Source organism: Morchella sextelata (genome assembly GCF_020137385.1).
Source record: "Morchella sextelata strain SCLS chromosome Unknown scls_13, whole genome shotgun sequence".
Classification (NCBI taxonomy): domain Eukaryota; kingdom Fungi; phylum Ascomycota; class Pezizomycetes; order Pezizales; family Morchellaceae; genus Morchella; species Morchella sextelata.
In genome coordinates this window covers 1,377,620-1,398,494 of record NW_025408628.1, presented here as the reverse complement: position 1 = coordinate 1,398,494, position 20,875 = coordinate 1,377,620, and the positions used below count along the sequence as shown (strand labels likewise).

General features: G+C 44.8%; 6 protein-coding genes across 6 annotated transcripts; 2 read left to right on the top strand and 4 right to left on the bottom strand.

Annotated features, from left to right (window-relative positions):
• Positions 1 to 223: 223 nt before the first annotated feature.
• On the top strand, positions 224 to 607 carry H6S33_002786 (uncharacterized protein; the record flags this gene model as incomplete). The annotated part of the gene is made up of 3 exons (XM_044834161.1): positions 224 to 284; positions 343 to 400; positions 469 to 607. The coding sequence occupies 3 exons, from the start codon at positions 224 to 226 to the stop codon at positions 605 to 607; spliced, it is 258 nt and encodes an 85-aa protein (XP_044692947.1).
• Positions 608 to 863: 256 nt separating this feature from the next.
• On the bottom strand, positions 864 to 1,813 carry H6S33_002785 (uncharacterized protein; the record flags this gene model as incomplete). The annotated part of the gene is made up of 2 exons (XM_044834160.1): positions 864 to 1,421; positions 1,478 to 1,813. The coding sequence occupies 2 exons, from the start codon at positions 1,811 to 1,813 to the stop codon at positions 864 to 866; spliced, it is 894 nt and encodes a 297-aa protein (XP_044692946.1).
• Positions 1,814 to 2,901: 1,088 nt separating this feature from the next.
• H6S33_002784 (uncharacterized protein) lies at positions 2,902 to 4,960 on the top strand (the record flags this gene model as incomplete). Its single annotated transcript, XM_044834159.1, has 5 exons — positions 2,902 to 2,917; positions 2,974 to 3,062; positions 3,114 to 3,385; positions 3,438 to 4,274; positions 4,336 to 4,960. The coding sequence occupies 5 exons, from the start codon at positions 2,902 to 2,904 to the stop codon at positions 4,958 to 4,960; spliced, it is 1,839 nt and encodes a 612-aa protein (XP_044692945.1).
• A 1,389-nt stretch (positions 4,961 to 6,349) lies between these two features.
• On the bottom strand, positions 6,350 to 10,698 carry H6S33_002783 (uncharacterized protein; the record flags this gene model as incomplete). The annotated part of the gene is made up of 6 exons (XM_044834158.1): positions 6,350 to 6,452; positions 6,502 to 7,378; positions 7,430 to 8,604; positions 8,664 to 9,459; positions 9,538 to 10,300; positions 10,378 to 10,698. 6 exons carry the CDS (start codon positions 10,696 to 10,698, stop codon positions 6,350 to 6,352), a joined length of 4,035 nt encoding a protein of 1,344 aa, XP_044692944.1.
• Positions 10,699 to 11,347: 649 nt separating this feature from the next.
• H6S33_002782 (uncharacterized protein) lies at positions 11,348 to 12,280 on the bottom strand (the record flags this gene model as incomplete). Its single annotated transcript, XM_044834157.1, has 1 exon — positions 11,348 to 12,280. The coding sequence occupies one exon, from the start codon at positions 12,278 to 12,280 to the stop codon at positions 11,348 to 11,350; it is 933 nt and encodes a 310-aa protein (XP_044692943.1).
• Positions 12,281 to 13,993: 1,713 nt separating this feature from the next.
• H6S33_002781 (uncharacterized protein) lies at positions 13,994 to 16,261 on the bottom strand (the record flags this gene model as incomplete). The annotated part of the gene is made up of 3 exons (XM_044834156.1): positions 13,994 to 15,465; positions 15,544 to 15,672; positions 15,835 to 16,261. The coding sequence occupies 3 exons, from the start codon at positions 16,259 to 16,261 to the stop codon at positions 13,994 to 13,996; spliced, it is 2,028 nt and encodes a 675-aa protein (XP_044692942.1).
• Positions 16,262 to 20,875: the final 4,614 nt, after the last annotated feature.

The window sequence follows — 20,875 nt, the reverse complement described above, 5'->3', positions numbered from 1 at the left end:
ACCACAGTACTTCATGTAAATTGTATGTTTGCTGTGACACGGGATGATGTCGCTAACGTTAAGATAAGGTTTCCACGGTGCTGATGGCTACAACGGGCACTAAGCTTTATCCAGTGTAGTCTGTGTCGCATCATAGAGCAACATCAGTTTCAACTCTCCGTCTTATAACAACTTAATAACTGCTATTGTTCAAGAAAACAAATCAACAAGCCTTCCCACCAAGATGAGGGGAAATTCATCCTTACTTCCGGTAGGGTTTGCGATTGCCTTTGGTATCATTAACGGTATATATCCCGGAAACATCGCTTGATTGAATGTTCTCGCACTTACAACTGGGTGCAGGGTACTCAATATTTCAACCTCTCGTTGTCGAGGAGCGTTTGAAGACCCTTCAAGAGAAGTACGTAAACATTTCTCAAGGTCATAAAGCGTTTAAGGAGCCTAACAAGTGTATTTCATTATGAACAGAGGTGCTTCCGAAGCAGTATCTTCGATGGCATCACAAGAAAAGAAAACCGAGGCGGTCCAAATCGCAAACGCCAACGAGAGAGCGGCCAAAACAGTGCTACAAAGGCTAAAGACAGAAGAAAAGCCTGCGAGTAACTAATGCACGCCATTTTCAAGAAGTGCTCAATAGAGTTTGGAAGGGGGGGGGGGGGGGGATAAGAGGAGCATATTTTTAATTTTCAGCATGGGCTTCAATCAGCACCCGTACATAGATATATCTCTACACCCGATTTTGGCATAGTGTTAGAACCTCAATAATAGGTGTTTTGGATGCTCGTCAACTTCCAGCCGAGTAGTGTATAAGTTTGGGTACCAATAAAGGGAATTGCATGATATCAGATGTATATTACGCTCTGTCATGATTTGTGATGTGCTTTATGTCTTTCGTCTCCGCCCTTTCGGGACCTTGAACGATGCTGAACTTTGTACTCTTCGTCCTCTCTTGGCGACGCCGAACGACGTTGGTCCTTACATTGTCTTGGATTTCGGCTTCGACTCCTAGTTCGTCCATCGCTCTTGGCCCCCTCATAATCGTGTCTTCGTCTTCTACCTCGACCGCGATCCTTAGATCTAGATCGATGCCCAGTCCTCTTTGCTTCGCCTCTGTTCTTGTCTCTGCTTTTCCCACTTTTTTTCTGATCGCCGTCCTGGATATACTGTAGTTTGGTGGCGCACTGATCACAAACCCGGACCTTCACAAGTGCACTCTTCTTTTCGAGTTTCTCAACATATTCAAATAACAACTCGAATCCCCTCAATCTTTTCCTGTCGTTTGAAACGACTTTAGACACGTCCGGATCTTCGTCTGGATCTTCATCCAATGTACTCTCCTCGTTTCGGCACGATAGATTTGCGCACAAGAATTGCCCTTTTCCTGCCAGTACCTCCTCCTTCGTTCGCCACCTCATCGCAATCTTCCCAACAAAAATAATCAGCTTGAATCATCGACTGGAGGATCCACAAAACCCACCTGTTTTTCCTTCCATCTCGCTAGTTCCACAACTGCAAACTCTCTGTACAGCTTTTGATAATAGCTCCTAGCCAGTCTTTTCTCCTCATCCATTTCTTCGCTTTCGTTATCATTTTCCTGGATGAATTGATGGTGTTCTTCTATGATGTCCCTTTCACTACGCGCCTTTTCCGGCACGACAATCTGGCCTCCATAATAGCGGAGGTAACTGTTTGCTGCATGAAGGTGCCGCGCGTAGGCTGATGTTGGGCCGCCTGATTGTGAGAAAACGCGGTTGGTTGAATTTTGGGCTGAGGAGGGCGTAGCTGTAGCAAACGGATTGATGCGAGCGGACATGGTAAAGGAGGTTGTTTACATCCGCACAAAAGAACCATTGAAATCTGGAGAGAGGTTGGTTGTGTGGTCTGTGCATCCGGAGCCTCAGGCGACCATATGAACCTGGGTCAACGACCAAACCAGCCAAGGTAATAATAGTGGGGATGACCCCAAGAAAATTAATTACACATCATTGGGCGAGTTTCTGTCCAACTCGAGCAGCTAAAACTCTCTATTGTATGATTTACCGTATTCGCCATTGACCTAAAAGGAATCTGTATCTTATGTAGGCCGTCAGTCAGGCCTGATGTGCATGTACTCAACAAGGTGCGGAAGTTGTGATATAAAAAAAACATAGGAAATTAGGAATGCATAGCTCCTCATCGGTTTACACTAGCTCTTACAAATACCTAGATCACCTAGCCATGGACCCTTTTCTGCGATGTTTATATCACGACTTCCCTATCAGGTTTGAGTAATAATAGGGTTAGGGCTTAAATCCCTGTCACCAAGGGTATATAAACTTTCAACAGTCGCCAATCCCTTCAGTCCCTCACCGCACGCGTGTTACTTGTTAGTCGCTTCTATCCATCGATCAAACGAGCGTCAAACCGAGCGGAGAGCAATCTGAATTCTCCAGTCGTCTGCGAAGACGTGTTTGTGCTATCCTGTATGCCCTGTTCTCTCTTCTGAGGAAACCGAAATTTTCAGGCTGGCTTTATGGGAGCTTCACACACTACGCCGTGTCTTCAGTTGGATATATACTGTCAAAGTAGCTATATTATAAGTGTCCTTACGCATCCATTCACACAAATTGTATCATATCAGAATTCAAAGTCTTTCCGATTGAGTTTATGCAATCACATGTATTTCTAGTCGAAGAGTTCCTGAAATGCTCGGGTTTGGTCCAATTCTAAACTGGACCGCGCACCCCTGTATCCCCGCGACTACATGTAGTATGTATGGCGGGGTTTCGTCAGCTACAGGTACATAGTACAGTTCAGGTTCATCTCAGGACTCACAACTATCTTCAGCCGTTTGTTTCTACCTTTGCGAGTCCTTACCATATAGCCCTTTGATATCACAGCAGCTTCTCAGCGTCTTTGAGCATGTCTCTTTTTAGAAGTAAGTACTGAAAGCTCTCAAGGATGGGATATCGGTTCTCAGCTCTGATTTTACAGAATCCATTTATGCTGCCCAGCCGTCCACTACGCGTGCTACGTCTACACATCTCTCTGTTGATCCAAAGGGTGAACGTCTAGCATATGCCGTATTTTCCCTGAATCTCAAAATACTGTCATCCTATTAACATGGGTTTTAGTCTGGAAAATCTGTCTTTCTCCGCTCAATCGATGATCCTTCAGTCAGCACGCAGTATACAGCTCACACTGCGATCGTTAATGTAGCCCGCTTTTCTCCCAGTGGCTATTATGTTGCTTCTGGAGATGCTTCAGGAATGGTAAGAGTATGGGACTGTGTGGGCGAGGATATGAATACCAAGGGAGAATTCGGTATCATCTCTGGTACTATCAAGGACCTTGCCTGGGATGGAGAAAGCAAGCGGATTATTGCGGTGGGTGACGGTAAAGAACGGTATTTCACCTTGGGTTTTCTATTTAAGCATCAATTTCTAAGCGTAAGGCAGCTTTGGACATTGTATAACCTACGACACTGGTAATTCCGTGGGAGAGATCCTTGGCCATTCATCCATCATTAACTCGGTTTCGATACGCCAGCAACGCCCATACCGAGCTGCTACCGCATCTGATGATAAAACACTCGTTTTTTATCATGGTACGCCATTCAAGTTCAACCAAACGCTCACTGGAAACCACTCCAACTTTGTTCAAGGCGTTGCATTTTCTCCTGATGGCGAACACTTCGTTTCTGTTGGTTCGGACCGTAAGATATTCCTATACGATGGCAAGACTGGAGACTTGAAGTCAGAAGTTTCATATGGTGATGCTGGGCACAAGGGGGGCATCTACTCGGTTTCCTGGAGTAGTGATTCAAAGCGGTTTGTCACTGCATCCGCGGATCAGACAGTCAAGCTGTGGGATGTGGAGCAGTCAAAGAACTCTTTTACTTGGAAGTTCGGGGAAGAGGGAATTCCGAGTATTCCAGACCATCAAGTTGGAGTTGTCTGGACGCCCCGGTCCGACGATACTATAATTTCACTATCTTTGGCAGGAGATTTGAATTATCTTAACTTTTCCGCCCATAAGCCGTACAAAGTAGTTCACGGACATCAAAAGGCCATCACTGCTCTTAAGGTCACAAAAGAGAGCAGGACATTATTTACAGGAAGTTATGATGGAAGAATTTGTAAGTGGGACACAACAGTGGGCGCAGCTGCTGGATTGGATGGGAAAGGCCACGAGAACAACGTCTCGGGCTTTGCGGAGACCCAGACCAGGTCAGTTGTCAGCGTTGGGTGGGATGATCACGCCAGGCAAATCGATGTCGGGGCTGGATGCTTTGTGTAAGCCCTTCAGTTAGGAAGCAATTGAAGTAAGAAGGAAATAACTAACTTTGAACTTAAGTGCAAACGCTCCAACTGAAGGCCAGCCCAAGGGTATCGCAGAACTTGGCCCGAATGGTTCTACAGTTGTGGTTTCAGAAAATACCATTACCGTCTACGGCAAGGACCTCGAAATCATCGCTACACTAGTTCCTAAATACACGCCTACCTGTGTTGGTGCCTCATCTACGTATGAAATTGCGGTTGGCGGGAAGAACAATATCATCCAGGTCTACAGTGTTTCTGGATCTACAATTACAGAATCCAAAAAAATCATGACACGATCCACACCAACATGTCTTTCCTACTCTCCCAACGGCAAATACCTTGCTGCTGGCGATGCCTCAGGTAAAATAACACTACATGATACTACGGATCAAACATATAGTGTTAAGACAACACGCTGGAGTTTCCACACTGGACGTGTTGACAGTATTGTGTGGAATGACGATGGAACCCACGTTGTTACTGGAGGCCTCGACACAAATGTCTTTGTGTACAGTGTCGAGAATCCTGCGAAGAATTTGAAGGCTAGAAATGCACATATGGGAGGTGTCAATGCAGTGGGCTGGGAGGGAAAGGATGTGATTGTCTCAGCTGGGGCGGATGGAGCAGTTAAAAGATGGGGTGTCACATTTGCTGGTTAGCTTTAGTGTTGAATATGCCACTTGAACAAGATTGTAGTAGTTAGAATTCTAAACTTGAATGGCTGTCTTTGTAAAAAACTTTAAAGTCTTAGGACTCATTATACCATGATACCATAGTAAGGGCCTGTTTGGTTGCAACGAAAGTCAATCCATGGATCGCAAAAAAAATAAACCGAATTATTGCCATTCCATGGGTTGCAAGTAAAACTGGTGGTGTTTGGTTGGGCACTATTTTTCTCTCCATTAATCCTCATTATAATCAACTTTATAACTCTATCAGTATCACTCTAATTTCTATTTTTTCATGAGATATGACATCTAGTGATAGGAAAGATCATAGCCATGTAAGAATTGAGATTTTAGAAATTGTTGTGGTGGTGGCTTTGGGTGTGGTGTTTCTTAATTCATGCGAAACTATCCGAACTTTACCTCTGGAGGTGCAGTTCAGATTACGGCCTTTCTGTGGTTTCGCTCGGTTTCAGATGGTAACAGCTGTTGTTGGCAAACACTTCAAATATTTATTCCATAGATTGAGCCCAATAATCGTTGCAACCAAACGGGCCCTAATTTAAGGAATATATGGGCAGGTTAGATGTGTGCTACTCGCTCAAGCCTTGGCAGGTCTTCAATCATTGACCTATCCCTAGACTTCTCTGGCCCCAAAGGTCTGGGAACGTCAATTAACCTCGATCACCATATCCCATCGACTCTCCACTATACGGGGGTTTAATCTATCTATACGTTCGTTCGAAAATTTTTGATCCCTCCCGAACCAATGAAAATTATTTTGTCTATTTAAATCTCGGGTAGAACAAAATAATGGAAATGCTTCATACTACTGAACGTTAATGTAGAAGATGGACCTTTCAGTGGAAGTTTGCATAGAGTAGGCACCCCGCGAGTCCATATTTCTCTATTTTCTCGCACTTCCTATTGTTTAAGCTATGGCCAGATCTACTCATTCTTATTTCTCTTATGTAGAAGAAAGTAAAGAAGGGTCAATGTAAACTTCAGAAGTCTCTGATAGAAAACGACTATTTAAAAGAGTTGGATCTATAAATCACTCAGTTCTCTTCATTTTCCAAACTAATTTTGACCATCCCTTTTACTCTTGCTGTAGATTAGATGTATTTTGTGTGGCACCCGTGACCCGTTGCGCTAAAGACGATTTATCACCTATAAATCTTACGATATTGAAACCCGAAACACCATCTCTTCAACACGCCTCCCCAAACGCGTAATACACCATCATTTAAAGAATAGAAACCGAATAAAGAAACGGAAATCCGGCGGGCCAGTATGGAAAAGAATGACAGAACTCATCCTTGCTACAAATAAAAGGTATTCGCCGTAAAGAAGGAAAAAAAATAAAGAAAACCACCCAGAACTCTACGTAAAGCCCATCGTCTCTTGAAGACTCTCCCATCCATCTGGCTCCTGTATTACCACATCAGTCGCAGTCGGTATTATTTTCGATCCTACCGGGTATAGCCTATTTTATTCGTTAGCTTGCGTATACCTGTCAAGTAGATTCTACTTACCTAGGCATCTTGATATTAACTTTCGCGCCGAAAACATTATTCGCCTTCCTACTGTTCTGCGGCCTCAAGCATTTCTTCGCAGCATCGTGATATAATGCTTTCGAGGTAACCTCCTCCTTCCATGCAATGAGTGACTCATAATACTCTCTTTGTTCCAAGTAATGTGACCTTGGCGTCTCCTTAGCTGGTCTCCAAGTTTTCCGATTTTTGGGCCCCTTCGTCAAATCAACGACTCTTGATTGTGTAGCGAGTAGCATCAATTCGGCCATAACATCCTGTCCTTCGGTCGCAAGAGCTTGTTCGTATTCATCAACTTCTTTGACTTCTGGCTTCGCCAACAATGGCTCCAATAGCCACGAGTCAGGTGCCAGTAGGTCGTTCTTGATAACCCTTGTGTTCTCGTCTCTCAGGAAATTCACAGCTCCTGTGAGTGAAGTGATTTCCTTCTTAAGCTCATCTACTTCTCTGGCTGTAGCAACCGCTTTTTCTGCACCAATCCTGTCAACCTCCCCAAGTGCTCTCTTATCGTTTGCGGTCTTCTTCCATTTATCAACCTCAGTCTCAAGGGATTGTATCTCTTCATTGAGATTCTCGATAGCATCAGTAAGATCTTTCTCGCGTATTGTTCCCTCTGACACGAGCTTTTCGAGCTCTTCAATCCGCTCACTCTGTTTAGTGACATTACGCATGCGAGATTCGAGGAGTTCGATTTTGACAGCGGATTCTTCCAAGGTTTTATCACGGAGCTTGATTTGTGTTGCACGCTCCAGAATATCATCTTTGAGACGACGGATCTCCTCTTCAGCGTCGACAGAAATCGTCTTAGTTGTTTTGAGTTCGTGGGCACGGATAATCCATGGGGCAGTTGCCTTTTCGACTATCCGCTCGTTAGCAGGTGATTCCGTAGACAAATAAAGATAAGACTTACACTCAGCAGTCATGTCAATATCCGAAGCCGTACTTCCAAGCTCGACAAGTAGGTTCGTAAGGTTCTTTAACTCCTTTCCAAAAGCTCCAAATATTTCCACCTCGACAGCTACTAGCTCTCTCTCAGTCGTCCTAAAAAACATTGATTGCAACTCTTGCCATCCAACATTCCCCTTCGCATCATCTGAATAAAGCAGCTCATAAACATCGTTCCCAATAGCCCTGGCATAATCTGCTAGCCGTTTTGTAGAATCTTCGCATGCTGTGAAGTTTCCCAGTTTGTCTTGTGTAAGCGACAATGAACGTGCCTGGAAATCGTTTAGAGAACGAAGAATTTTGCTGATAATAACCTTCGCACTCCGCGAATTTGAAACTATTGCGTCGGCACGCTTTGCGAAGCTCGAGGCGATGTCGTTCTCGCCCTCACCCTCTTCAATGCTGGGAGGGAGTTTATTCTGGACCATTAGCTTTATTTGTGCCATTGCTGCTGCTGTGGACTCCATGTAGCTCTGCATCAGCAGAACTCTCATATGCAGATCACTCGCGAATCCTTCCAGATCATTCTTAAGATGAATCTCCCCTAGGTGAGACATGAGTGCCATAGTCCGTTGCAGCTCAGCAACACACTGTTTCTCTTTCAAGTCATCTTTTCTCAATCCTTCGATCCATCCATTCAGAGCTCGTTCCACGGGGTCTAGCTCATAGAGTGCTCCCTGAAATCTTGCAAATTGTTGCGAGCTGCACCCGCTGATACAATTAACAAAGCGATCGCACATTGCACTAACCCAAGTGAGTTTATCACACATATCGCAAGCTGCCATAAGTGATTCTTCATGTCCAGCTTGTTCTTGCCCAACTTGGCCAGCGAGGCGTTCCTTAACAAATGTGTGAAGAAGATGGGCCTTGAATGCAACGCGTTTGAAACGGAGAAGGGCAAGCACGGAATCTCGTTCAGAACGATAGGCTTCAGGAAGAAACATTTGCACAATTGAGAGGTGCTCCACTGCTTCTTCAGCCTCTAGTCGACGCAGCTCGAGATCGATAGTCTTATTTTGGGCTTTTGCGGCGGTTATTTGAAGCTTCATGTTTATATCTATCATTGAGCGCGAGCGAGCTGTCAGTTCTTCGGCCTCGGTTTCAGTTATCTGTTGGCTAGCTCTCATGTCCTCAAGGTCACTAGATTCATGGTTAACACCCGAAAATGTGCAAGGAAAATCATAAGAAAGGGAATGTACCTCTGTAAGTTGGTTACCAATTCTCTGAATCTCGTAATTGTGTACTCTGCCTCCTCATTACTTGTATCCAACTGTGCAATCCGCCTTGACTGTTCTCCAATCACGAGATCTTTGTAATCGATTTCCTCTTGCATCTGTTTCTCTGTTTCAACGTGATTAATTTCCAGTTCATCACTGATCTCCTTCAGGCTCTCCAAATCCTCGATTGTCGCCTTCAACTCCTCTATTTGTTCACTCATGCTTAAATTCCTTTCGGTAAGATCCTCAAGCATCTCCTCGGCGCCCAAAGCAGTCTCTAACTGCTGCCTTAAATCCTCAACCGCTGCTTCGGAGATTTGAAGTCTCTCTCTAGTTCCTTCAGCAGCCTTTTTGATTTCTACTAGTTCGTTGTTATCCTCCTCGAGGCTTTTGATTGTCTCTTTCAGCTCTATTTCTGTCTGAGAGGTCATGTCCCTTAATCTTAGAAGCGCCTCTTTGAGTCTCTCGTTTTGTTTCTCCATCTGTAGCCAACCAGCGCTTGTCTTCTCCTCCTGTGTCATCTCCCCACTTAGCTCACTATTTTCCTCACGTAAAATTTCGACTTCCATTTCTAGCTCCTCCGCACGACCTCGTACAGCTTCAAGTTCTGCACGTAGCGATTCAGTTTGTTCTTCAGCCATCTCACGATCGAGAGTAGCCATTTCTACGATCATCTCATTTTCGACCTTGAATTCCTCCATTTCTTCGAGGTAAGTTTTCATTTCCTTGATTTCTTTTCGAAGTTCGACAAGCTCGGCTTGCTGAGGTTGGTATTTAGCTAGTCGTAGTGATCAGTTTCTTTGTTATGAACAGGGATAGCGGATCTGTTTCATCCAGTATTGCCTTTATCCCATACCTTGAAGCTTCTGGATAATCATTTCAAACTTATCCCTTTCATTTTGTATCCTTTCCAGCGCCTTTAATTTATCCCTATCCTCTGTTCTTTTTTTCTCCATCACCTTGATTGTACTTCTCAAGTCTTCTAACTCTCTTGCCATAGTTGCAGAAATAGCCCCAGCACTGGTCGCGCTCGGCCCAGTTACCGGCGAGCCAATTGTTGGCCCTGTGGTCGCTACCTTCGAAACTGGTTTTGGTGAACCAGGTGACAAGGCGTTCGATTCCCTTCTCCCCATTCGTGTAGATTGGCCTCGAGGATCTTTGTCGTCGCTTTTTGATCTCCTCATTGCACTTCCTGTACTGGTGATATCTGGGGAGCTCCGTTCAGATGATACATTTGATATACTTTGTTTGCGCCCCCCCAAAACTTGCAATCCGCCGGGTTTCAACGACAGACGGTTGCTACTGGGTGGTGGACGAGCGACTGAGCTTCCGGCAGATGAAGCAACCGATGGGGTCCTTGACATAGACGTAGAATTAACTGTAGATTGTCGTCGAGCCTGTCCCGGCTTTGATGCTGTAGCGCTGGCGGTTTGCTTTCCCCCCGGAGGGCCCATTGGACCTGCACGTGGTGCGGTATTTCCGGAGGTGCGGGGGGTAGGTGTTCCTGTACCTACCCGCCCAACCACAGAAGGTGGTCTAGCAAGTGGTGTACCTGTTCTTGAAGTTCCAGCACCGGGAGACGGACTTCCAGACAGCATCTTCGTCGGCGATGCAGGAGCCTACACCTGAACATCAGCTTCCCATCAATTGCCCTCCCCTCCAGGCCTCCTTCCTCTCCCACCTACGACGGACATACCCGCATGCTTAAGGGCCTTGGTTGCACAAGCCTTGGAGAACCATGTGCAGGCGAAACAATCGCCGAAGCTCTCTTCATAGCAGGTGGAGGAGGTCGCTCTATTAACCGTGGGACACCCGGTTTCACGAATATTCCTCTATTTGGTGGACAGTTGAAATACCGCTCCCCTTGTACCGAGCCATCGTTTTTACCGTCTGGGCCTTCGAATTCTATTCCAATCCATTCGCCGGGAGCGAAGAGAGTTTCGCCGACATAGCGGACGATGGCGGCATAGCCGCCTACATCAACGTGGTCACCAACGAGGAACTCTGCTTCTGCCATGATCGTTGAACTAGAGCTGGCGTTCGACGTCGAGAGTGCCCTCTGTTATTGTCTGAAGGGCGGGGTTGGTTTGATCCTATCAGGGTAAGGTCTTAAAACCCTTCGTCTGATTTTCTTCCCTGGAGCTCTCTGTGATGTTCGTTGTTGACAGCTAAGGTGGTCGCGAAATGATACCTGGTTGACCAAGAAAGCTGTAACAGGCAATCCAACCCTAAACCTCGCTAAGCCCAGCCCGAAATGGTCATAGCGTTCGTTACCCACTATGGGAAACATCGAAGATCACTCGTGAAAATAAAATAACACAGCATCCTTGAATCTCTCATTGATCAACATAGTATCTGGGTCAAGCAAGACCCGACTCGTATCATAAATATAAAATTCTTGATTGCAACTTATTATGGATGGACATCGATTAGTCCTACCTTATATACCATTAAACGTTAATCACAACTATGTAGTACGCTCCTAGCGAGCGCGGCACCGGTATCCTATTAACTAAGTACAGGAGAAAGGAATTAGACAGATGCATTACGGTATTGTTATGGAAAGTCGGGTTTGTCCGTGTTACTCGCTTCTCACTTTGACATACATATAGGAAAAATCGGGTTTCTCTATTGATGTGATGGGTACATCGTTTCGTCCATCAATTCTATCCTTCGCGATCCCAGCCACAAGATAGCCCATGTTTTTCAACAAGATAATCCACCCCCCTAAGTGTCATATCGTCACAAAGTTGGTCCATCAAAAACTGATAATCCGTGAACGTTATCATACCCCCCTCATCCTTCCAGATCATGAAGTCGTAATGATACATTATCTTCAACCACAACAGTTTTTTATGTCTACCGCACCGAAGGCACGAACTCATATGGTCGATCACTCTGCTTCGAGCTGCTTTGTCTTGTTTATAAGCCCTTCTCTCCCATAGAGGCCTAGCGCGAGACACATATGTGTAATCACCATGATACATGGAGATTCTAATAAGTGCGGCGTCTCTGAGTTGTGTTTTCGTGTAAGGTTTGCGAGTTGAAAAGGTTGTAACCGTGTCATATCTCACTTGGAACTCCAATAGCCAGTTGCCGAAGAAAACTTGTTTTGGGAGGCTATCTCCAGGCTTGAAAGAACATCCGGCAGTAATGTGATCATCGGCAGGGTTATCAACATATTTTCTGAATTTTTTCGCGGTACTGGTGAATAGCCGAAGGTTGTGTTTAAGTTGACGGATGTCTTGATCCTCCAGTACAAATCTCATGGAAGCAAAATCGGGGAGAAAACGCCCGGAATTGGCGTTAACCGGTCGCTGGTAAACGAGGACTGCGGCGATAGTTTTCCAAGTGGCTTCGCTGGAACCAACCATATTTTTACAAATACCAAGGAGGATTGATTTGCGGTATCTATTAAAGAGACGTTTGAAGGTATTCGAGGTTTGTATGAGAGCGAAAAGGTCAGAGGTATTATCAAGAGTGAGAATAACCATGATTAGTATATCAAGGTGTAGCCCTTCAAGATTAAATTTTGGCTCTTTGACACGGTGCCAACGTCGATGAAGTTTTGGAACAAGACCACGAAACAGGCATTCCATTTCTGATGACGGATTGAACTTGAGGGCGGCGTTTTGAAAGGAGCAGTCTGATAGATTATAGGAAGGGAGGAATCAGAACTAGAAGGTTCTGTTGATGAGGTAGATTATTGAGAAGCGGGTAACGAAATAACCTTAAAGTAGGTTCACATCCGTGTATAATTTAGGAATTTTGACATCATATACCATCACTCGGTCAGGACCGAGTATTTCTTGGCGCCAAGCCATAGCCTCCTGAGTCCTTGCCTGAACTCAGCCCGTATGAACTACATGTACATATTGTACATGCATTGATATCCATATCCAATGGTTAAATAGTTAAATATATGTACTCGGGTGTGGGCATAAGAACCAGAAAATGCAAGTGAGGATACAAGGATTATTTGTATGGAGTTTCTCTAGTCGAACCAGTGATTTTGTCAGCTCGATGATATCAGCGAACAGCGTTGTCAGATCAACGATATCCGTCAATTGACTCGGCCAATCGCTGATATTGTGACTTCCTGGTTGGCTAGTACGTTCGCGAATGTTGCCTATATCATATAATATATGCTGCGGCGAGCAGTGAGGTTAGATGTCAATGGTTATGACTACCGATCTAATACGAAAATGGTATTTTTCAGTGTTAGTGTATAATACAAATAGTGCTGAAAACACGAACCGAAAAGGTGCCAGCGAGTTCTGTCCAGTCGTTAAAGAAATCTCTAAGAGTAAAGTTATTATTACTAAATTACTCAATCAATGAGTTTGTGCTTCATCCGATGTCCCCACCGTTTTATCTGTTAATGATACTGGTACTATCGCCTGGTCGGCCGAGACCTGCTTAGAATCTGGTGCTCTGCATATTGTATAAACCCGGTGCCCACCTTGCCATATAGGTAACGATACAGTTCAGATTTCAACAAGCAACTCCCACAAACAGTAATTTTTGGTCCCAAAGTTGCCAAGGCTGCAGAGCACCAGATTCTGAGCAGGTCTCGGCCAACCAGGTGATAGTGGCAGCGCTCATGATATCCGATCATTACGCACCATATACACCCCTGTATTCCGACAAATCTCACTGGATGGACTAGCCAATCCGGAAGACACAATATCCCTCACCAGCCTAGTCAACCAGTGATATCTCAGAGCAGACTAGTCAACACGGTGAGGTCACTGATTGGACGAGTCTATTCGTTGATATCACTGAGTGGGCGAGCTCACTGGTTCGACTAGAGCAGAGTGGCGCCGCTCTGCCATACAAATAACCCTATTGCATTTTCTGGTTCTTTCTCCCATACCCGAGTATTCGGTCCAGTTTTACTAATACCCGCCTTGTGTTTCTTGTGTAGTAAATAGTTAAAAAATATTAAAGAAGATACATAATTGCTTGGAAATGAGTTCATATCCATCAATATTGTGAAATACTCATATCGCATTGAACTGCAGTGCTCAGCTTTGGTTCGTGTGGGTTTATGATGCGCGTCTAGATATTAAAAGAAATACATTCGAATGAAAAAATACTAATGATTAACAATGTGAAAGTTATAAAAGATAGCAGTCGTGTAAATTGAAATAAATGGGTAAGGGGAAATTGCAGACATTCGTTGGCATAAATGTAAATAACACAAACGAAATAGCTAATGAAGCTCCACCGAACTATTCAAACCATTTTTATACCCCATTGCGAGTAGATACACAGGGGTGATAATAGGCACTATTTTTGAGCATAAAAGTTTACTCATTCGCGTAGGAGTCTGCAGAGAAGAATGGTTGAACATCCGTTTCCTTCAATGTCAAAAACCGCTCCCCTTCTCTCCAAGTTGGCGGTGGCTTATTAGGTGGCGCTCCAGCTCCAGAAGCAGAACCGACGCTGCTTCTCACACTACTTCTCACACTTCCTACACCGCTCCCATGCCTTATCTCCTCAAGCGCGTTCAGTCTCAGTTCAGGCACCTTTCTTCGACCCGTCGCCACTGAATTGATGTTGCCTAGAACGATAGGAATAGTAACTTCGAGGTCTTTCGCTACAGAAGTAGATTTTTTGAACCAGCTACCACTCCCGTTTGTTGGAACGGTAACCTGGAGTATGTGTGCAACCACGAAATTCAGGTTTTTATTGATAGATTCCATTGAGATGGAGGTAGTAGCAGTGGGGGTGGTAGTAACAGGAGATATGGCTGGCGATTTCCCCTTTCCTTTCTCAGTGTACGTTGGTAATGGAATACTATCGGCTTTTCCAGAATCCAAAGCGAGATCAGAAGGGACCAACGGAAGAGTCGCGGTGGGGAGGAGGAAATCGTTGATAAACGTCTGAAATGTAGGAAGGCGGATTTTGATGGGAAGCTCAATGACCTTCCCGCCCTTCAATCCACCGTCTGAGCCAGCCATGATGTCAGGATTATCTACCATAGCCTCTCTAACTGTTCTAGCCTCCTCAGGACGAAGAGTGAACTTTCTCCCAGCAAGAACCTTTGACTGCTTCTTCCCAATAACCTTCATGTCCTGTTGATGACCCTCATCCTCGCTATCAGTATCTCTATTATCGCCATCGGAATCAATCCGAGCAAGAAATCGTTTCTCGATAACCCTAACACCAAATCCTTTTGGTATTGCCTCGCCATCTTTAACAACCAATCTCAATCCCAGAAATATCTCCTCGTCTGGTAAGAATTTGGTTTTTGGCAAATCTACTATGAGCTTTGCGACTGTGTTATTATCGTCGTCAATGATTCTACATGATTTGGTAATTGACAAATCAAGCGGGCGAGGTTTATCTATGACCGGCGTGCTGTTGCTCGAAGCAGAGATTGGAATATCTGCAGTTGTCAAGGTTAATTTAGGTTTTGCAACCGTTGCGGGGCCTTGGGATCCAATTTCAGGAGAAAGCGTGTTATCGACTGATCCTTCTTTCACAGATTCAACGCCCTTCCCCTTCCCGTTGCTTTGGTTCGGATTGGTATCCACCCGAGAAGTAGGTGAATGCAAAGATGGATCAATGTATGGTATAAAAAAGATTTCAAGTGGTTTGCTCTTGTACTCCAAAATCCTTGATCTTGTAGAAGAATCATCGCCTACAGGGCCAATCTTTGCATCTGTGAGTTTCGCAATGAACGAATACACAAGGTTGGGATTCTTGGATGACGGAGGTAGGTTTAGGTATGGAAAATTGAATCCAAAAAGGAATGTACGAAGTCCTTCTTGAAGGTCTTTGGCCCATAGTTAGCTTTACGGCCTCTATTTCCATGATCTAGCTTGGTATTTTTGAGGAATGTAAGATCTCTCACCTCCAGAATAAACCTCATGGGAGATGTTAAGAAAAGTTAAAAGGCACTTGTCAACCTCTGCTACGCCATTGAACGTGACTGTGAGAGTCATGCCTTTCAAGGGCTTCTTTATCCGTAGTGAAACATTGCCTATAGACCGCTGTTAGTGGGCTTATTCCGTCTTGCACCGACAGCAGCTTGCGGTAAACAGAAGAGCGTAGGACTTTAAGGTCAAAATAAGACTGGCAGAAGGGTCCGCCAATCTATATCGGGTTTGAAAATTAACAAAGCAGAAACACTGCTGATACTGACCATTGAAAACAGAGACCGGTCCAAAGACCAATTTCCCACTCTGACCACCAAGTTCCTCGATCTTAAAGTCCTCTACGCAGGATTCCCCTCCAACTCCTCTGAACCTATTTGTTGCTACAACTTTAGCAGCTACAGCATGCCACGCACCCAAGGGTGTTCGACCGGCAAGCATGTCGAGCGAAGGCGGCGTGAAGCTCGAAGGGCGCCTTTGAATCGAAATGCTGCTTTCTTGTTCGGATAAGTTGGCAGGCTCTGTGCTAGAGGTAGCTACAGTTGGGTGGAATGCGACAGTTTGTTTCGGTACTTCTGCAGGCGATGGATTTGAAGGTGACGTTGTCGAGATGTCCCTCAGTTCTGAAATTTGAGTTGAAGTTGAGGCTTGGGTGCGAGCACGGAATGGCCTAGTGCAACAGAGCTTAACTGTCATCGTGATAATGTTAGCAAAGAGCAGGATGGTTTGTGAAATACAGGAAGAGTTATTGTGGCGTGTTGGTAGGGAAGAGAGGAATTAGAACAACGCTTTAAGGTGAATGAAGACATCGCTGTTAAGGATACATGTATGGTGTGTAGTTAATGCAGGTAGTTCTATCCTGGTATTAGGCTTACAAAAACAGCCAATGCCATTGAATAGCAAAACCAAGACAAAGACAACACATGATAGAATGATATGAGAGACTGACCCACGTACTTGGACGCGACTTTGGAATAGAGGTAAGGCTGAAAGCACTAGGGTTCTCAACGATGATATGTGCTTGTTCAAAGGGTTATGACGCGGAGAACGGTGAACTTTGTATAAATTCTACTTATCTACATGTACGTGTAGAGAGAGGCGCAGTCTTGATATCGCATTATGTATGATGTGGCAGGGCAGTTTGTGTGTAATCCTTGCTGTTTTCATGGCGCAGCAATAAATGGACCAATTGTGTGAAGCGCGTCGTGACAGGCTGTGAAACTTCCTGGGGCATAGTAGTGTTGAAACTTGGAAGCGAAACAAGGCTAACCTTATACAGTTAACACAAAGAATGCTTGTTTGCTTTTCCTAAGAGTTTAGATCTCAGGGAGGGTAACTTCCTTGCTTAGCTTTTAATGATGCATATGCAGATGCAAGGGTCGAGCTCGAATCGCAGTATGTATGATGCACAGCGATTTTTTTCATGTCACTGCAGGTACTTAATGCACGTCCAATAGGTTCACCAACGGCTCTACACTCAGTTTTCACTTCGTATCCACACACATTATCAAGTTAAATATTAGACCAATCTTCGTATATGTGTAGGCGTACTGAGTTCAAAAAATGCGCCTGGGATGGGATTAATCAATTGCGGGATACCCCAAGCTGAAGCTTGCTTGAATCGCAACATACATACATGTAGGTACATACGAATTATATGTTGCAAATATCGATGGGCAGTATTGATGCAGTACTGTCGTTCACGGGGTATTGGCGGATACTGGGTGTTGGCGAATTGCAGGTAAAAGTTGGCTTGGCTGTCTCTTTTTTGCCCTGTCCGCCATCAGCCAGTATCCGCCAATACCCCGTGAACGACAGTAGCACTGGGATTAGAGAATAAGGTGTTCGTGTAGTTAGCCAAGAGCCAGCCAGGCTGAGACGTGGTCGGATCGGGAAAGGACAGAAGCGAGGGGCTTGGCAGTTGCATCGTGTCAGATGGATGAGAGGAAGGTCTCTCCTCCTCTGGGAGAATCATCATCAATAGAAGTACTATCATCAGTCATTCAAGATCGTATCACTTCAATTGAGTAAATAGAAACTACTATCTTCTGAACTACATGTACCGCAAAATCTCAGGAATAACGAAACGAACTGGACTGGAATATTGGGCTTCGGATTGGTCAAATGCTTGTTGAGCCTCAATCCGACAGACCCAAAGCGTAACTTTTAGTCGTCTTGACCAATGGGTAAGTGGTTATCCCTGCGATTCTGCGGTATTGTAGAAACATGTCTCGCCTTTGCTTCGAACAGATGGCGGTCACACAAGACGTTGAAATTACCGTCTTTGGCGACTTTCTTGATTACACCCTCTGCTCTTAACTAAAAGAGGCAGTTTTGACGTCTAGTGTGACCGTTAACTTCATCTGATTGAATTAGTAGACATTACATAGTACGTACTGATTATAGTATGCATATTATTAATATCTATGAAGTATTAGGCTCGTCCCCAACCCGTCTACTTCCATGCTTCCTACTGGTGAGCAGCTTGCTGCTAAGTAGGGGATGGGTACGAGACTAATGAAGTATGTACTTACATGTAATTAGTAGACCTCTACTTGCTCTATTAATTTGCAAAAGTGTATATATACATGTACATATGTACGTATTTGAATTCTAAAACACTGCAGCATGTAGCTTTCTCCATTCAAGTAGCAATAATATCAAACCCATCAACCGTTTTCATTGTGAAAGATGATCAAAAAATCCGGGGGTCTCTGGCTTGTACTTAACTACTAGACATCCACAGCTGGTGGAAATTCCTCAATATCTGTAAAGCAAATATCGGGTTTGACGTATGCACTATCCCTGGACCCTACACAGCCCATCGGTTATTTCTTAAATCACTCTTGGTGATTTTATCCGATCCTCAAGAAATTCACTCAGGCTTGCAGGAAATCCATTCTAGTAAGTGTTTTTAAATTTGTCTGCACTACATATCCATCAGCTCCAATTAGTTCTCACCTCTCGAGTCTTTGATTTGTCCTTCGTTTGGAGTGTTTGCTGAAGTATGTGCTGTGACTGGCGACAACATGCGAGGATGAGTTAGCGCCAAGCCGAAGAAACTTCTCGCACACTCATCTCCATCCTGCCTTTTCCCTTCCGGAGCCAATGATATCACCAACATCCGCTACAGCTTTGGATACCATGTACTCCTAACTCGTGGACGCCAATGACATTGCGGAAAGTTTATCTTTTAACAAGGTTTCTGTCAGACATGTACCGAGTGTCCGGCACGGAGGAGCTGTATTCTGTCAGCCCCCAGAGACGTTTCGGCATCCGGTATCTAAAGCTTCGAAGCGGGGATTCGACCCGACATTCGTTTTTGTGAAAGCAGAGAAAACGATTAGAATTCTGCAAGCCAGAGATCAAGCTTCATCCTAAGGTGCAGTTATTGGCTAGAGTGACTCGCTTTCTGGTTTATGTCGTTGCGCAACTGATTAGTTGGGCCATATAGCTTCTCCTATTCGGGGCACTGTAGCTTTCCCCTCCTTCCCTCCTAGATGCTCATGTCGAGCCCTCCGTTATCTTTTGAACAACGCAGCTAACATTGCTGAACCTAGTCTGCCTTAACCTCCGTACTTCATTCTGTGTCCAGCCGGGGTGGGATGCTCAATGGCGAAGAGTCATCTACCATGAAAGACCGAAGGAGGTCACCGAAAATCCCGAATAAGCCCAGCAGGTGGGAATGGAGAATTCCATGGTTATCGACATCTGATTCTTTAGTGCCGGTGAGGAGAGTTACAACTCCAAGTAAGTGAATGTCAGGTGAACAGTGATCGCCTCGTTATCGTGTTTGAAACCCACGCTAGGTTCTATCTCCGGAAGGCATGCGACTTCTCTGGATGTGATATAGAGATGATGTTCTTATTAAAGGCGGGGGCTATTGACATACACTTCTGACCCAAGAACATTTTTCATGAGCTGTGTATGATTACTAATCAAAGTGTCCTCCAATCAGAACGAAGTATCGAACCACGTTTTTATTTCCTATTTTTGTGTCGAGGAAACAAAGCAAAGAATACGATCGTTGGAACCGACCTATCCGGAATCGATCAGACGTACAGGCAGAAGTGATCAGAAGCCTCTTGTCGTATAGTTGTTTTGTCGAATGTTGGCTCTGGCTGCCGTTTACTGGATGATCATCTAGAAACAGCTTCAACACTTTGCCCCGCTCCCGCTCCCCGTGCTTCTCGGAAGCTTTTCTTGGATAGGTCATGCTCAATTCATGAGCTAAAATGGCGGATGATCCTGATAACTATCCCAGCAACCCTAGTTCGGAATGCCTAACTACACCTATGGGAAGACAACATCATGAAAAACAAGCTGGACCGCAAAATGGCATGCACATTCGGCAGCAGGAAGCGCTGAGGAGACTATCGAAGTTGATGCGCCGGATGCTGATAGAGGTTTTCAATCACCATTCAAAGGAAATACGACAAATACATGTAGTACCGTATGCATTGAGTGAAAGGGTTAGGGTTAGGCACCGTGGTTATGAGTAATTGGGGGAAGGGTGTGGATTGATATTCATGCAGAGTAATGGGTCTGAGGTTGCGATGTGAAAATATTAATGCGAGATACATACATACGAAAATTCGAGATCATCCGGGAAAACATCCGGGTGGGTAGCTCGTGCAGCATTACAGGCGGGAAAAAACAAGTAATTGGCCGAGATGATTTTGGCGACTTCAATCGGATATGAGGATCCTTTTATCGAATAGGTCCTCGGGAAATAAGGTTTGAGATTATTAGTTTAAAAAGAAAGTTGACACTGCCATCTTTATGTCTCGGCTATCGAGTAGGTACTCTGGTAACTCTACGGGCCAGAAAATATAAGGGTTTCAAATTATCAATTGCAGTAGAGATTCATAGAGTACATTGTAGTCTGGGTTCAGTACATTAGTTCGGGAAATTTAGGAAGCGCTCCAACGGGTTTGTCACCGGGGAGATGAAATAGGCGGTCACTGCAGTCATGAATGGAATTACTGTGATGTCGCTGCAGGACTCTTACACGCCAGCCACATGGTAGAACCGTGGGTGGGAGCGCGCATAGAGTGTTCTACTGTCTACATATGATTAGGTAGAGTAGAGGGTGTAAGCACATGTGTAACATGTAACTAATCCAGTGCTGGACGTCAAGAATTTACTACTGGAGCTGGAGGGAGGGATAGCTGCGAATAATGTTCGAAACTTGGTACTGTAGCCTATGCGACGTATGTTGTCTAGAGTACCTACATGTATGTAGAGTAGATACTTCCAATTCTAATCCTTGATTTTCCAACGTTCTGTCGAACTACAAAGGAAAACATA